General features: G+C 47.4%; 1 protein-coding gene across 3 annotated transcripts in view; it reads right to left on the reverse strand.

The window, feature by feature from the left end:
* TARS2 (threonyl-tRNA synthetase 2, mitochondrial (putative)) overlaps positions 1-14,356 on the reverse strand; it is a 17,579-nt gene extending 3,223 nt beyond the window's left edge. The window contains exons 1-13 of one of the 3 annotated variants that reach the window (XM_008063422.1): positions 14,155-14,356; positions 13,663-13,859; positions 12,221-12,344; positions 10,053-10,177; positions 9,485-9,602; positions 9,332-9,396; positions 8,972-9,050; positions 6,731-6,877; positions 6,449-6,547; positions 5,919-6,136; positions 5,301-5,463; positions 4,950-5,087; positions 4,697-4,774 (exon numbers count right to left, since the gene is read on the reverse strand). In XM_008063422.1, coding sequence (XP_008061613.1) covers positions 4,697-4,774; positions 4,950-5,087; positions 5,301-5,463; positions 5,919-6,136; positions 6,449-6,547; positions 6,731-6,877; positions 8,972-9,050; positions 9,332-9,396; positions 9,485-9,602; positions 10,053-10,177; positions 12,221-12,344; positions 13,663-13,859; positions 14,155-14,220 — 1,617 coding nt within the window. In that variant the 5' untranslated portion in view covers positions 14,221-14,356. The remainder of the gene's footprint in view (positions 1-4,696; positions 4,775-4,949; positions 5,088-5,300; positions 5,464-5,918; positions 6,137-6,448; positions 6,548-6,730; positions 6,878-8,971; positions 9,051-9,331; positions 9,397-9,484; positions 9,603-10,052; positions 10,178-12,220; positions 12,345-13,662; positions 13,860-14,154) is intronic. The other 2 variants (XM_021715200.1, XM_021715201.1) reach the window with 2 other exon arrangements.
* Between the last annotated feature and the right edge of the window lie 2,513 nt (positions 14,357-16,869).

The following is a 16,869-nucleotide window of genomic DNA, read 5'->3' on the forward strand; positions in this document are numbered from 1 at the left end:
AAGTAGCTGGAACTACAGGTGCGCACTACCACACCCAGCTAATTTTTGATTTATTGTAGAAATGAGGCCTCACCAAGTTGCCCGGGTGAGTCTCGAACCCGCAGACTCAGGCAATCCACTCACTTCGGCCTCCCAAAGTGTTGGGATTATAGGCTGAGCCACCGAGTCCGGCAGAATATGTACTTTATCACTGTCTGTTAGCTCTATAACCTTAAGCACATGTTTAACTTGCTTGCATTTTTTTCTTCTTAGTAACAAAAGATATTTTACTTGCTTACTATTATTGCTAAAATCAATAAAACACATTTTCATTATTTAATATTTTCACTTACTATTTATTGAGCAGCCAAATAAATGCTATGTGCTAGAATAGACATTTGGGACATAAATGAGTAATATAGGCTGAGTGCAGTGGCTCAAGCCTGTAATCCCAGTACTTTGGGAGGCCGAGGTGAGGGGATTGCCTGTGTCCACGGGTTCGAGAACTGCCTAGGCAACTTGGTAAGACCTCATCTCTACAATAAATTAAAAAATTAGCTGGGCGTGGTAGCGCATGCCTGTAGTTCCGGCTACTTGAAAGGCTGAGGCAGAAGGATTGCCTGAGTCCAGCAGGTCAAAGCTGGGGTGGCCGTGAGTGTGCCACTGCACTCCAGCCTGGGTGAAGGAGTGAGACTTCAACTCAAAAAAAAAATTAGTAATACACCCGTCACCTTAAGTAAATGGCCCCAGCACAGCGCATAACAACTATTAAGCACTCAAAGGATTTTAGCTATATAAGGCACAACCCCAAAAAACCCAGAATTTATTTATAAAACATTGTGTTTATTCTTAAATGTTTAAACTTTAATTATCTTCAAAGTACTTTCTGTTTGATGCAATACACCTATTGAGACACTTTTTCCACCGCTCAAAACAGTTTTTTTTTTTTTTGGGTTGGAGTCTCACTCTGTGGCCCAGACTGGAGTGCAGTGGCATGCTCCTGGTCACTGTAGCCTCGACCTGCTGGGCTTTGGCGATCCTTTCGCCTCAGCCTTCCAAGTAGCTGGAACTACAGACGCGTGTTACCACAAAAATTACCACCGGCTAATTTTTTTGATTTATTGTAGAGATGAGGTCTCGCCAAGTTGCCCAGACGGGTCTCGAACCCACGGGCTCAGGCAATTCACTCACCTTGGCCTCCCAAAGCGCGGGATTACCGGCTGAACCACTGAGCTCGGCAAAACAGTTTTTTGAACTCGTCAATTTTGATGCCTTTTAGTGCTTCTGCTGTTTTTTGTTTCTTTTTTTTTTTTTTGAGTTGGAGGTCTCACTTCGTTGCCCAGGCTGGAGTACAGTAGCACGCTCATGGCCACTGCAACCTTGACCTGCTGGGCTCAGGTGATCCTTCCGCCTCAGCTTGTTTTTTGTTTCACCTCTTCCACATTGGCAAAACGTTTCACTTTGAGGACTTTTTTCATCCAGGAAAACAACAAAAAGTCACTGGAGCAAGATCGGGTGAATCAGGAGGGTGGGGCACAGGGTCATGCTGTTTTTGATCAAAAACTGCTGAACACTCAGCACTGTGTAGGCAGGTGTGCTTATAAATCACTTGTCATGAAATGGGCAAATGCACTGAAAGAATCTCCCAAAAAAAAAAAATTACTGAGGCTGAATGTAGTCTCTCACAATGCTGGCTGGTACAGATGCCAATGGGTTCTTAGAACACTTACCTAGTTGGGGAAGCCTGTACTGCAAGAGGTCTACCCTCCAAAAAGATAATTCCGGGTTTTTTTGTTCCCCTCTCCCCGTATAGTTCATATAATAGTTTTTGAGTAATTTTTCTCTCTTCATATCTTCAACCTCTCACTGACAACCCTGCTTCTCCATCTCAGCAAATGATCCTGCCTCCCTCCTCATGGAGAATTCAGATAACTGGCCTCAACTTCCTGTCACTACACCTTCTTTGCATCTACTTTTAGCCTTTTCTTCTTCCCTGGATACAATGGCAATGGAGGTGCCTTCTGTCAAGGGTCTTGATCCCTAGGAACTTCCCTCTACTGTATCCCCTTCTTTTACTCCCTCCAATTTTTCCCTCCAAATAGGCTTTCTTTCATCATAGCATTTATTTATTTATTTTTTGAGTTGGAGTCTCACCTGTCGCCCAGACTGGAGTGCAGTGGCACACTCCCGGCCACTGTAGCCTCAACCTGCTGGGTTCCGGGGATCTTCTCGCCTTAGCCTTCCAGGTAACTGGAACTATAGGCATGCGTCACCACACCCGGCTAATTTTTTGATTTATTGTAGAGATGAGGTCTCGCCTGCCCAGGCAGGTCTCGAGCCCACGGGCTCAGGCAATCCACTCACCTCAGCCTCCCAAAGGCGCAGGATTACAGGCTGAGCCACCGAGCCCGGCCACATCATAGCATTTAAACATTCTCAAATATCTCCCTTTGAAATCTTTCATCCAGGTGCAGTGGCTCAGGCTGAGGTGAGAGGATTGTGTGAGCCCACCCGTTCAAGATCAGCCTGGGCAACTAGGCAAGCTCTCATCTCTACAATAAATTAAGAAAATAGCCAGGCATGGTGGCACGTGCCTGTAGTTCCAGCTACTTGGAAGGTTGAGGCAGAAGGATCGCCTGAGCCCATCGAGTTGAGGCTGCAGTGGCCGTGAGTGTGCCACTGCACTCCAGCCTGGGCGACACAGTGAGACTTTAACTCAAAAAAAAAAAAAAATGAGTCGGGTATGGGGGCATGTGCCTGTGGTTCTAGATACTTGGAAGACTGAGGCAAAAGGATTACCTGAGCCCAGCAGGTTGAAGCTGTAGTGGCTCATAAGCCTGTCACTGCACTTCAGTCTGGGTGACAGAGTGAGACTTTGACTCAAAAAAAAAAATCTCTTTCAAGTATCCAGGCCCTTAGCTACTCTACTTTGCCTTTGTAAGAGTCAAAATCCTTGAAAGAGTTACATTCATTCATTCACTTCTGTCTGACTCCACCCTCAGGCTCACATTACTGAAAACTGTCTTTCAAAACCTGGCAGGGCGCAATGGCTCACGCCTGTAATCCCAGTACTTTGGGAGGTAGAGGCGAGAGGATTGCCTAAGCCCAAGGATTCAAGACTAGCCTGGGCAACGTTAAGACCTTGTCTCTACAATAAATAAAAAAATTAACTGGGCGTGGTGGTGCACGCCTGTAGTTCCAGCTACCTGGAAGGTTGACAGAGAAGGATCATGTCAGTTCAGCAGGTTGAAGTTGAGGCAGCCATAAGCATGTCACTGCCCTCCAGCCTGGGCAACAGAGTGAGATTCTTTGACTTAAAAACAAAACAAAACAAAAACCCTAATAGCCTTTTCTTTTTTTTTTTTTTTTGAGTTGGAGTCTCACTCTGTCACCCAGACTGGAGTGCAGTGGCCGCTCCCGGCCTCCACGGCCTTGACCTGCTGGACTCTGGTGATCCTTCCACCTCAGCCTTCCAAGTAGCTGGAACTATAGGTGTGCACTACCACGACCAGCTAATTTTTGATTTATTGTAGGGATGAGGTCTCGCCAAGTTGCCCAGGCAGGTCTCGAACCCGCAGGCTCAGGCAATCCACTCAACTTGGCCTCCCAAAGTGCAGGATTACAGGCTGAGCCACCGAGCCTGGCCCCAGCCTTTTCACTGAAGCCAGCAGACACTTCTCAGTCCTTTTCTCCAACTGATTTATTTTACTTCTTCCAACTTGCCATGTGAGTATGCTTTCATAGCCTAGCCTCTGCCTACACTGTTCCCTCCTAAAACACACCTTTACTTGGTTAACACTCACCTCTCAGAATGGAAAACGATTTCTGCTAACCCCCTGACTAATTCTAACACCCCCCAGCATGCTCCCTTAGTACCAACACAGCACTGACCTTATGGCACCGACATAGCCTATATACCTTCCACAGCCCTCACTAGATTAAAGTGCCATGGGGGTAGGAAGCATATTGTTCTTCTTTATATCCTACATGAGTTTAAAAATATTTCTTTCGGCTGGGTGCGATGGCTCATGCCTGTAATTGTAGCACTTTGGGAGACTGAAGCAGGAGGAATACTGGAGCCCAAGATTGTGAGGCCAACCAAGGCAACACAGCAAGTCCTCATCTCTACTACAGAAGAAAAAAAAAATTAGCCAGGTGTGGTGGCACACACCTGTAGTCTCAGCTACTCAGAAGGCTGAGGCAGAAGGATCCCTTGAGCCCAGGAGGTTGAGGCTGTGGTGAGCTATGATCTTGCCACTGTACTCTAGCCTGGGTGACACGGTGAGACCCCAACTCAAAAATCAAATAAAAATATTTATCTGTACATACTATTAAATATCTATTAGATAGTTAATAAGACAAAGCCAAAATAAATAATAAAACCCTAGCCGGGCTCAGTGGCTTAGCCTGTAATCCCATGCCTTAGGAGGCTGAGGTGAGTGGATTGCCTGAGCCCGTGGGTTCGAGACCCGCCTGGGCAACTTGGTGAGACCTCATCTCTACAATAAATCAAAAAAATTAGCTGGGCGTGGTAGTGCGCACCTGTAGTTCCAGCTACTCGGAAGGCTGAGGTGGAAGGATCGCTGGAGCCCAGCAGGTGGAGGCTGTGGTGGCCGGGAGCGGCCACTGCCCTCCAGTCTGGGCGACAGAGTGAGACTCCAACTCAAAAATAAAAAAAAATAAAAAAAAAAACCACTAACAAGGGTCCCCAGCATACCTTAGGCCCATAGAAGGCGCCATCTCCGGAGCTGAGATCCCAAGGTTCTCCAAATTCCTCCAGGGCCTGCTGAAGGACCTGTGGAGGGAACGAGGCAAGAGACATATCATCCCGGACTTCAGGAACAACACAACCCTTCCAGTCCCCAACAAATGGCCCCCAGCATACACCTCTCTCTGAAGCCCTTGGTTACTATGACCTTCACCTCTTTCCACTAGAGAGTGGCTTATCTGCTTCTCTACCTCCTGCTCACCTGTTCAGCGTGGTCCCAAAGGCAAGGATCCCCCAGGAAGCCGGATGGCCGGGTGGATAGTGCCAGGCGGAAGGAGAAGCCAAGGACAGCATAGACAGAGCGGAGGAAATCAAGACAGTTTCGGATTTCTGCTTCCAGCTGGGGGCAGGAAATAACAGTGGGTGAGCCAGAGGTCCAGTATAATAGCACTTGGGGAAAACAGAGGGCAAAAACCTAGAGAGGCAGCAGACGAAAACTGGGGTAGAATGTGGCTTCTGGTAGTATATCCAGAGGGTAACAGAAGGTCAGGGATGTTGGTGGTTCATAGGGAGATGGTTTAGAAAAGCTTTGGTGGAGCTGGGGAAGGGTCACCTGATCTGGTGCACAGAAGATGTGAGCATCATCCTGCTGGAAGCATCGCAGGCGGGTCAGTCCCCCCAGATTGCCAGATGCTTCAGCTCGGTGCAGGGCCCCAAAGTCAGCCAGTCGCAGGGGCAGCTCCCGCCAGGATCTGGGCCGGTGGGCGAACATCAGGCTGAGGTTGGGGGGGAGGGGTCAGGGCCACAAGGACTAATCCTGGAAGACTGCTCCCCCACATCATTTGCTTGCCTACTTCCTCTGCACATCAGCTAACGCCCTCTCTAGCCTTGGCATGTCCTCTCACTGAGTCCTGTCAATCCCACCGGTTCAAAGTGAATTTCTCAGTAACACAATAGACTAATTTACTATGCCCTTGTTCTGTGATAGGCACTGAGCAGAAAGAGAAACCTCAGACAGCAACTTCAAACCCTTGATGTAACCTGCAAGTAAACTGAGGTCTAAAGAGGTATAATGAGTTTCTCAGATTCTCATGTTTAGCTAGAGGGAAGATTCAAGACTCAAATCAAGTGTCCCATACTCTTTCGAAGGTACTTGCTATTCCTTAATATTTAGCAACCTGATTGTAACCCTAGCCCTGGAAGGACCCAGGTCTCCTGACCCCCAGCTCACCAATGTGCAGGGCAGTTCATGGGCTTGAGGGCGAGTATGTCTGTGGGATGCCTGGTAGGGTGTTCACTCGAGGAGGCAGTGGGCCTGTCAGACCCTGGGGGCTGCAGGGCAAACATGTCTTCCCTATAATGATCCCAGTGCCCTGACTGTTCCCAAAGTTTCGTAGAAAACAGTGTGGGGGTTTTCACCTCTGAGAAACCACGGCGGGCATACTCAGCCTGGAGAGGAGAATACAGATATGGGAGGTCAGAGTTACCAGAAGGAGAGGAGGCAGGGTGGCAGAGGTGTGATTCTCTCAGGCCTTCAGGCCCTGCTGATCACAGCCACAACCTATAATCCCATGTCCCATCTCTATACTCCCTCACTCCCCTACTGTAGACTGCCTAACTGCAGTCCTTAAAGATCACTAGCACTTTACGGTATTTATGTTTATGCTTCCAACCCTCCTCCTCTAACTCAAAACACCTTAGTTTCTTCTAGGTCCTCAGCCCCTCCCTGGTCTTCTTTGCTCTGGATTCAGGTCCCCTTACCCTGATAAATGCCACCAGTGCATTATACACCCTTGTCCCTCGTGGCAGGAAGAAGCAGCTCCCAGGGCTCAGTTCATGGAAGAAGAAGAGCTCCTGTTCCTGGGGCCAGGGATGGCAATGGTCACTTCAGGAAGGGGAAGGGGCTTCAGAACCCAGATGAAACAACTGATGGAACGGCTCAGTCGCTGTGACTGAATCTGCTCCCAACTCACAATCAGGTTCCCTCATCTGTCTCCATCCCTTGTCACCAGCCACCCCTCCCAGTCTTCCCAATCTCTGTACCTTCCCAATGCGCCGGTGATCCCGCAACTCTGCTTCTTCTCTCCATGCTTCCCAAGCCCTCAGCAGTTCTATTGTGGGGAAGGAAATCCCTGACACTCTCTGCAGTGTCTCTGGGGTCCCTGAAGACCTCCATAAAGAAGACGAGTTCTGGGTGAGAACATAGGAAATCAAAGGGATGAGGAGGACTGAGGGCGGCTGCCTCTCCTAAGCCTCATGTGACACTCTCAGCACAAGCATCGCAGGTATGCCACTTGACAATTGTCCTGTTTCAGCTCTCTCACCACTTTCCCACCATCACCGCCAGCAGGATGGCCAACCTCTTCCACAGTTCTAGCCTTGCAGGTGCCCAACTCCTGATTCCTGCACACACCTGGACAAGCCTAGCCCCGCCCTGCCACCCCTTTTTCTTTCCATTCTCACCACCACTGCCCAACCACTGCCCAACCAGCACCCCTGTACTTAGTTCCTTCTCTTTTAATAAATGACTCCTAGCTGGGATCGGTGGCTCAACCTGTAATCCCACGCTTTGGGAGGCTGAGGTGAGTGGATTGCCTGAGCCCGCGGGTTCATGACCTGCCTGGGCAACCTGGTAAGACCTCATCTCTACAATAAATCAGAAATTATGGCTCAACCTGTAATCCCGCGCCTTTGGGAGGCTGAGGTGAGTGGATTGCCTGAGCCCGCGGGTTCGAGACCCGCCTGGGCAGCGAGATCTCATCTCTACAATAAATCAAAAAATCAGCCGGGCGTGGTAGCGCCTGCCTTTAATTCCGGCTACTCGGAAGGCTGAGGCAGAAGGATCGCCGGAGCTCAGCAGGTCGAGGCTGCGGTGGCTGGGAGTGGCAACTGCACTCGTCTGGGCAACAGAGTGAGACTCCAACTCAAAAAATAAAAATAAAATATAAAAAATAAAATTAGCTGGGTGTGGTAGCATGTGCCTGTAGTTCCAGCTACTTGGAAGGCTGAGGCAAAGGATCGCCAGAGCCCAGCAGGTTGAGGCTGTGGTGGCCGGGAGCGGCCACTGCACTCCAGTCTGGGCGACTGAGTGAGACTCCAACTCAAAAAAAAAAGACTCTTTGGGGAAGCATTCATAAGCTCTGGTAAAATGTTAGTCTATCCCCTATCTTATCAATATCCCAGACAGCAGCTAGAAAAATCAGTCTTCTATACCATATCCTATTTCTGCCCACATGAAATCCAAAAGCTTCAGCTTGCCCTTTCCTTTAACAATAGTACTAATAAGAAACTGCCTACATTTTATAGTACTTTTAAACTTTTCTTCACTTTCTCCTGCATTAGTTGGCTTTCATTGTTTTTATGAGGTAGATTTACTGGTAGGACAGGAAGGAAATATCAGCCTCATTTTATAGATGGGAAAAATGAGTAAGAAGATTTATCCAAAGCCACATACCTCATTTGTGCAGAGTAAGGACTAAATGCAGATGGCTAGTTCTTAAGTTCAGGGCTTTTTGCTCTATACATCTGCCTGTCCCCCTGCTACCTGGTCCCATTCCCACCTAGTTAACTCATCTTGTCCAGGAATAGTATTTTCTTTTTTTTTTTTTTGAGTTGGAGTCTCACTCTGTCGCCCAGACTGGAGTGCAGTGGCACGCTCCCGGCCACCGCAGCCTCGACCTGCTGGGCTCCAGTGATCCTTCCACCTCAGCCTTCCAAGTAGCTGGAACTACAGGCACATGCTACCACACCTGGCTATTTAAAAAAAAAATTTATTGTAGAGATAAGGTCTCGCCAAGTTGCCCAGATGGGTCTCGAACACGCGGGCTCAGGCAATCCACTCACCTCAGCCTCCCAAAGCACGGAATTACAGGCTGAGCCACCGAGCCCGGCTAGGAATAGCATTTTCATAAAGGCATGCCCTTGACTTAAGGTATCCTTCCTGTGCCTGTCAGATGGTGTTTAGGTGTTTATCTGTCCTCCTGGACCACTCTCTCTCTCTCTCTCTCTCTCCATATGACCCTGTCTAGCCTGCTCACATTCTCCTTCTGTGTCCCTTAACGTTGACTAGGGAATTTGAACTGGCTTCTGGGCTCCGGCAGAGTGTCCAGTATCTGCCATCAAACTGGGGTTTCCAGAATGTGGGACCTGACTATCTTTCTCCTCCTGGATTCCCCCTCAACTCTCAGAGTAGAGAAGAGGCAGAGAGAAAGGTTCATCTTTCCATTCTCCTGCTCAATCCAGGGAAAACAGAAGTCTTAACCTAACTCTGCCCTCACAACTGACCGTTAGTAGCTTCAATCCTCCAATCTGTCCGGTATGCCGAAGGTGGGGGCCCTGGCAAAGGTCAACCAAAGTGCCACAACTGGAAGAAAGACAGGAAAATTAGTGATTTCCCTATTCTTCAGTTTCTAATTTTCTCCCTCTTGTGGCCTTTGGCTGATAGAAAGTAGAGGTAAAAAGGAAGGAGCTATTCTATAGACAGAGAGAGCAATGGCAGATAACAGTAAATTCCTGTTCCCATTTCTTTTTCTGGAGCAACACATATCACCATATCACCTTTATTTTCCTTCTCTTACCCCATTTCTGGCCCTCTTCAGTGCTTCCCCGCCTCTCCTTATTTCCCCTAATCGTGACCACTCTTACCCATATACTGTTGCTGTTGGACCTGTCACTTTCTCCTCAATCAGGTAAAGCTTAAAGGGGTTATCCTGCAAGAAGGTAGAAGGAAAGACTGAAGACAAGTCTTATTCCCACAAAGATGTGCTGGGAGAGATTCACCTCTTCCCTGCACCTCACCTTAAAGAGCTGGCGAAGCTGATCCCGGGAAGCCTCTAGCCTCCGGAAGGGTTGAGCGGCAGCTATAAGTTCCTGGCAAATCCGCTCTAAAACAGACACCTCTGAGCCCCGAATTGTTCTGGAAAGAGGAGAGTTAGTTGGTTTGCCTCCTGTAAGGTGCATCAGTCACCTGGAAGACACACCTGCTGGTGAGGGTGAAGTGTTACCCTCTAGGGAAAATCTAGGATTATCAGCAAAGACAGAAAAACTCAGAGAAAATATAAACAGGAATCAGGTAACAGATTTTACAGCTGAAGAAAAGGCTTTATGCATGAAGTTCAAAGACGAGTGCAAGAAATCTAGAAGGACCCAGAACAACAGTAATGAGGGGATGGAGTAAAATTTGAGTTCACAGAGGCAAAGAAGGTAAGTTTCAAACAGAGTCAGACAGAAAAAGCGGGACAGAGAGAGTGGTACCAGTGTCACAGCTGAAGCCTCCAGTTTCTTCCTCCACATTGAACAAGCCCAAGGACCTGAAGAGGGCCTCTGAAACCAGCGCTGACTAATTCTCCTTCTTTGCATCACTCACCGCTCCTTTCCCAGGAAGAAATCATGGTAGAAGCCACATTCTGTACTTGGGCCTCGGCAGAGAACAGCACCTAGAAATTGTTCAGCTGCTGCCCCCAGGACATGGGTGCTGGAGTGCCAGAACACCTGGGTTCAAGAAAGGGGTTCATAAGTTCACAAACTCCTCCCTTAGCCCCTGGATCCCTGATTTCTTCCCCAGACAAGCTGGTAGGAAAACCATTGTGGTTCTTCTAGGAAAAAGAACCACACAATGGAGATTCTAGACTTTGATCGCTAAATAGTAAAAAGCTAAAAAAAAAAGAAAATACTGAATAGAAAAGAAAACAGAAGGCTGCTACATTGTCTTCTTTCGTAACACAAAAGCCCCAGACCCACCCTCAGTTCTTAATGCTTCCCAATTCTGCAGCACAGAAGCAGGAGGCCAGGTTGGGTTTTTTTTGCTAGTCCCATAATATTTTAGGGCTTTGGAATAGACTATTTTAAGATAGTGATTCCTTAGCACTTTGTTTGGTCTTTTAGTTCTATTTTTTTTTTTTTGGAGTCAGAGTCTCACTCTGTCGCCCACGCTAGAGCCCAATGGCACACTTATGGGCATCCCAATGTCGACCTGCTGGGCTCAGGCGATCTTTCTGTCTCAGCTTTCCAAGTAGCCAGGACTACAGGTGTGTACTACTACACTTGGCTAATTTTTTGATATATTATAGAGGCGAGGTCTTACAAAGTTACCCAGGCTGGTCTTGAACCCTTGGGGTCAGGCAATCTTCTCACCTCGGCCTCCCAAAGTACTGGGATTACAGGATTGAGCAGCGGAGCCCGGCCTAGTTCTGTTTTTTTATAGCCCAGGAATCTAGTGTGATACAATGACTCCTTTAGGATTTGGTCACTATTTACACATAGATGACATGAAAACTCCATTTTTCTGCATCCAGATAGACAAGGTTTGTGTTATCTAAACTGACATGAAGAGGACAAAGTCAGGAGGCTGCCACACTATGTGCTCAGTTGTGGAAGCCATGTTAGAACTGAACATACACTATAGATGATTTATAATGCATGTGCTCAAGCGTTGAGGGAGCTGATTTGGTATCTTATTCTTTTGTTTTTCAACTTTTTTTTTTTTGAGTTGGAATCTCACTCTGTCGCCCAGACTAGAGTACAGTGGCACGCTCCTGGCCACCACAGTCTCGGCCTGCTGGGCTCTGGTGGTTCTTCTGCCTCAGCCTTCCAAGTAGCTGGAACTACAGGCACGCGCTACCATGCCCAGCTAATTTTTGATTTATTGTAGAGATGAGGTCTCACCAAGTTGTCCAGGCGGGTCTCGAACCCACAGGCTCAGGCAATCCACTCACCTCAGCCTCCCAAAGCGCTGGGATTACAGATTGAACTGCCGAGCCCGGCTGCTTTTCAACATATCATCTCTCCCTTTCATTAGCACAAATGATGTTTGCTTAATAGACCAAAGCTAAGTAAGAACTTTCACTATAAGTTTCCAACTTAGCCAGGAGTAGTCAGATATCCAAGATAGTCTGTGGTAAGTCTCTCTCCTAACTGCAAATGGAGAAACTGAGGCAAAAGAAATAAATGTTAGAATTTCCTGCTTAGGCCGGGCTTGGTGGCTCAGGCTGTAATCCCAGCACTTTGGGAGGCTGAGGTGAGTGGATTGCCTGAGCCCACGGGCTTGAGACCAGCCTGAGCAACTTGACAAGACCTTGTCTCTACAATAAAATAAAAAATAGCTGGGCATGGTAGCATGCATGTAGTTCCCGCTACTTGGCAGGCTGAGGCAGAAGGATTGCTGGAGCCCAGAAAGTCGACACTGGGGTGGCCGTGAGCGTGCTTGCCACTGCACCCCAGCCTGGGCGAAGGAGGGAGACTCCACCTCAAAAAAAAAAAAAAAGAATTTCCTGCTTAAATAGCTCTTAATTGTATTCCTGATAAGAAAGAAATTGTCCTGCAGAAGAAGCAAGATTGAAAAAGAAAGCTTGGCATGGTGGCACGTGCCTGTGTTTCCAGCTACTTGGAATGCTGAGGTGGAAGGATTTCCTGAGCCCAGCAGGTCAAGGCTGCAGTGGCCACGAGAGCGCCTCTGCAATTCAGCCTGGGCGACAGAGTGAGACTCCGACTCAAAAAACAAAAACAAAACAAAACAAAAAACCCAAAGAACCTTACCGCTTTCCCCTCTGGGGAGTTAAATGTCAGGAATTTGAGGTCAGAATCTGTCTCCAAGGGCCGCTCCAAATCATAGGGCTCTCCATTCACTTGAGCAGCCACTGCAGTATCTGCCAGTGTTGAACTTCAGCAGTGGGAATGAAGACAAAGGTAAGATTACAAGACACAAAAAGACAAATACAGCATGTTCCCACTCATATATGGGAACTAAAAAAGTTTATCTCATGATGGTAGAGAGTAGAGTGATAGATACAAGAGGCTAGGAAGGATGGCCAGGGGAGAGGAAGAGAGGTTGGCTAATGGGTACAAACAATCAGTTAGATAGAAGGAATAAGTCCTGGTGTCCAATAGCAGAATAGGTGATTATAGTTAACAGTAAGTTATTTCAAAACAGCTAGAAGGGATTTGAGATGCTCCCAACACAATGAAATGATAGGCTCGGCACAGTAGCTCATGCCTAAAATCCCAGCACTTTGGGAGGCCAAGGCAGAAAAATCACTTGCACCCAGGAGTTTGAGACGAGCCTAGGTAACATAGAGAGACCTTGTTTCTACAAAATAAAATTTTCAAAAAATTAGCTGGGCACGGTGGTGTACAACCATAGTCCTAGCTACTCAAGAGGCTGAGGCAGGAGGATGGCCTGAGCCCAGGAGGTTGAGGCTGCAGTAAGCCATGGTCATGCTACCGCACTGCAGTCTGGGCAATAGAGCAAGATCCTGACTCAAAACAAAAAAGAAAAAACAAATAATAAATGTCTGAAGTAACAGATATCCCAAATGCCCTGATTTTATTTTATTTATTTCTTTTTTGAGTCAGGGTCTCACTCTGTCACCCTGGTTGGAATACAGTGGCAAATCACTGCTCACTGCAGCCACGACCTCCTGGGCTCAGGTGATCCTTCTGTCTTAGCCTCCCAGTAGCTGGGACTCAGGTGCGAGCCACTATGCCCAGATAACTTTTGAGTATTTGTAGAGTCAAGGTCTTGCTATGTTGCCTAGGCTGATCTCGAACTCCGGGCTTAGGCAATTCTCACTCCTCAGTCTCCCAAAGTCCTGGGATTATAGGTGTGAGCCACAGCACCTGGCCCTGATTTGATCATTATACATGTATACAAATATCACACGTATCCCATAAAGATGTACAATAAAAACGTAAGCTAATTACAAGGGGACAATCCACAGGGGAGGAGAGGCACTAATCTCTCAGCAACTCTAAACTTGCAAACGGGAAATGAGTTACCAGAGCAAAAGTACCTATCATTTCTTTCCCCAATGGAAGGGCAGAGACTGATGCCAAAACTAATACAGATAAAACAAATCCTCAGAAAAGGCTATGTTGATGGACTTGGAATAGAAACAAGCAGACCAAGTTTTCTTTCCCTGCTCAGAGGCAGAGGAAGGGGCAGAAGGATAATCCTGGTAGCTACAGGATGGGCCTGGTACCTGATCTGTTGGGCTAGTTGGTAAGGGGTTGTGTTCCATGCCACGGCATCCACTTTCTGGCCTCCAGGAAGTGATATCTTAATAGTTCGTGGTTCCTTCTGGGCCATGCTCGCTGACCTCTTTACCTGAGCAGCCCATAGCTCCTCAAAAAGGCCAAGCCGCTCTGTCAACCAGTGTGGAGGGGTCGGCACAGCTGCCTAGAGGGAAAGATGTGTTAGCAGGTAACACAGGATTCCTTCTCAGGATTGGGGATGCTGTGGATATGTAAGTGGCCCGGGTGATACAGGGCCCTAGGCCGCGGGCCCTCCGGAGCTCTGCACTCCCCAGACCGCTGATTCGAGAAACCGATGGCGACTTTAGGTCTAGGGTGGCATCACCTGGGGGCTCGGGAAAACGGAAGACAGGAGGAGTGGCGTGAGGACAGGCTGAAGCCTACACTATGGGCTTTGGCTGGACTGGGTCCAATGCGGAAATTTTGGTTACCTCACGCACCGTGTGTAACCCGCAAGCCTGCAGCCTTGGAAGCCGGAGCCGTCGCCACCTCTGGTACAGCCCCATGTTCCTTCAGGCCGGTGCCCACATCCTCAAACAGATTATCGCCGCTTCTCCTTCACGAGATTCCTCATTGGCTTCTGGCCCAATAACGTCCCTCCCTATTGGCTACAACAGCTGCCACTCTAGTCTTGCACCACCTCCAGGAACTCTGAAGAAGTACACCCCACCCTGCACTTGCAGCGGCGCAAGTGGTTCCGACTGACCGGAAGGCCGAAACTGTAACACACATACCTGCAATCCCGAGACCCATGCATTTCCGCTGAAACCCAAATGCAGCAATAAAGCGTCCTGTGGCTTTGAAGGCAAGGGCAGGTGAACTTTTGAGGGCGAGAGTGGGAGAAAACCAGACAGGAAATGGTAGTTAGTAATTTCCCTTTAACCATGAATTTTCTTTCACATGGTCCTTACAGCAGGTAGAAAAACTGTTAAGAGCATAGACTTTGAACCAGACCGACCTAGTGTAAGTTGTCATTAACTATGTAATTTGCGGCAAATTATCTAAACCTCAATTTTTTCAACTATAAAACGGGGATAACAGCAGCATCACTCCCAATTGTTAAGTTCAATTTTATGTAAATAGTCTAGTATAATGCGAGAGTTTTGGTAATGCACAACAGTAGCAAGAAGCTGTTATAGTGGATATAACAGCTTTAAAGCTGAACCAAAGAATCTGCAGAGGTCATTTATTTGAGTCCTTTCATACAGTGCTTAAGAGGGACTTTATAGACCTCTTAAGCTTACAGATGACAAATTTAAGATCAGAGAAGGTAAGTGATTTCAGGTCAAACAGCAAATGCTGATGCTGGCTTCTGAATCCAAGTCTTGTACTCTTTCACCACACCATTCTTTCTCTAGTACAATACACCCCCCCCCCCCCCCCCCCGCCACCTCGGAAAGAACTGACTAGCATTTTAGCTCTCTACTCCCCACATAATCTCTTTGCCTTTCATTCCCATCCCAGCTCACTTCCTTTATCTCTTCTCTTCTCTCTCCCTACTACATCTAGGACACAGGAATAGAGGTATACTTGATTAGTTTTACACAATAAAAAGGGAAACATGGTCAGATATGTTGTGAAGTATGAAGGGAGGCTTGGGGGCAGCCACTGGCTCTCAGTAATTCCCATTGGTCCCCTCACCTGGGGGTGGGGATGTTTAGAGTTGGTTCTGAAGTTTCAATGGTGATAGAATCAAGTATTGTGGAGGAAGAGCTGTCAGAGAAAGCGGTTTAATCTAGGTTTCCAGAGGCTGGAAGTTCTGTCTGGGGAGGGCAGTTGCTCTGAGTCATAAGCACCACTCTGGATCTTGGCTCCATCTTCTGGTATGTTAGACACTCTGAAATACAAAGAGAAAGAGACAAGACTGTGGGAGAGGAAGATTCTGTGTGTGTGTGTATGTGTGTTAAGCATTTTTAAATGGCATTCAGAAAGGGTGATGACAGGCAGAATTCTTCCCTTGGCTTTGCACCAAAAGGGAGAGGCATCATATTGCAAGCAACAAAATGGTAGCTGCTCAATAAATACTGAATTAAGTATGTACCAATCACTGTATTGATTTGAAGCTCCAGAGGATACAGACATGACACAGTTTCTTTAATCATTCTACCTTCTCCTCTTTTGTTAGGCTACTAAAGGGATGGTGAAATAGGTAGGCTACCCTGAGATGCAGCTCCCTACATGCATCCCTCATTTACTGACGGCTTACTGTGTGCAATACAGTGAGCTAGGTGCTGAGGGGATACCGATCAATCAACTGCCACATCATCACCTGTGTAACCTGTGTTGCAACGGAGGAAGGAAGGTCAAGAGTTACTCCATCCCACGCCCTGTAAGAAGCAACTAAACAAGCAAGAGTAAGCTAACTAAGGCCGATTCATTAATTACTGGTTCTTCTACAACTTCTGACTTGTGACTAGCATATGCCTCGGCCTCAGGGAATTTTTAATCCGTTAGTTGGCCTAGGAAACATCTATCCTGAAAACTTGTTGCTCCACCGCGCCCCAGCCTTCCAGAATACGGCTGAACACCTACTACGTGCCAAAAGCTAAGCCTTCACAATCTCATTTAATACCTAGAAAAACTGTCAAGTAGTAGCTGTTTTAATGCTTCCTTTTAAATCATGAAAAATGACCCTCAGAGAAGTCAAGCTCTGGTCTATCTGGATCCAAAGCCTGTGTTGTTTCTGCTATGCCATGTTGCCTCTCAGGGACCAGATTAGTCATGTTGTATCCTGTTTAGAAGCACAACTCCCTATTCTTCTCTACAGTGCAAGACTCAGACACTTGTGGCCAAAGAGGCCTTGAATATAGGGTGAAGACATGCATCCAGTAAAAAGTGAAGAGGTGTCTTCTAATTTTTCTCTGCCAGACTAAGGTCAAGGAAAAAGAATGCAGGAAATAATGCTAGGTTTCCACAGAAGTGTAGGAAAAAGGGACTCTTCGATAAAGGGTGTCCTAGATCCTCAGTCAAATTTTAGGAAATTCTCAGCTCAACTCCAATATTTTTTTGAGTTGGAGTGTCACTCTGTCACCCAGGCTGGCGTGCAGTAACATGGTTATGGCCACTGTAGCCTCTACCTGATGGGCTCAGGCGATCCTTCCTCCTCAGCCTTCCAAGTAGTTGGAACTACAGGCATGTACCACCACACCCAGCTA

The sequence above is a fragment of the Carlito syrichta genome, unplaced genomic scaffold (genome assembly GCF_000164805.1).
Source record: "Carlito syrichta isolate Samal-C Ts95f unplaced genomic scaffold, Tarsius_syrichta-2.0.1 Scaffold306837, whole genome shotgun sequence".
Classification (NCBI taxonomy): Eukaryota; Metazoa; Chordata; class Mammalia; order Primates; family Tarsiidae; genus Carlito; species Carlito syrichta.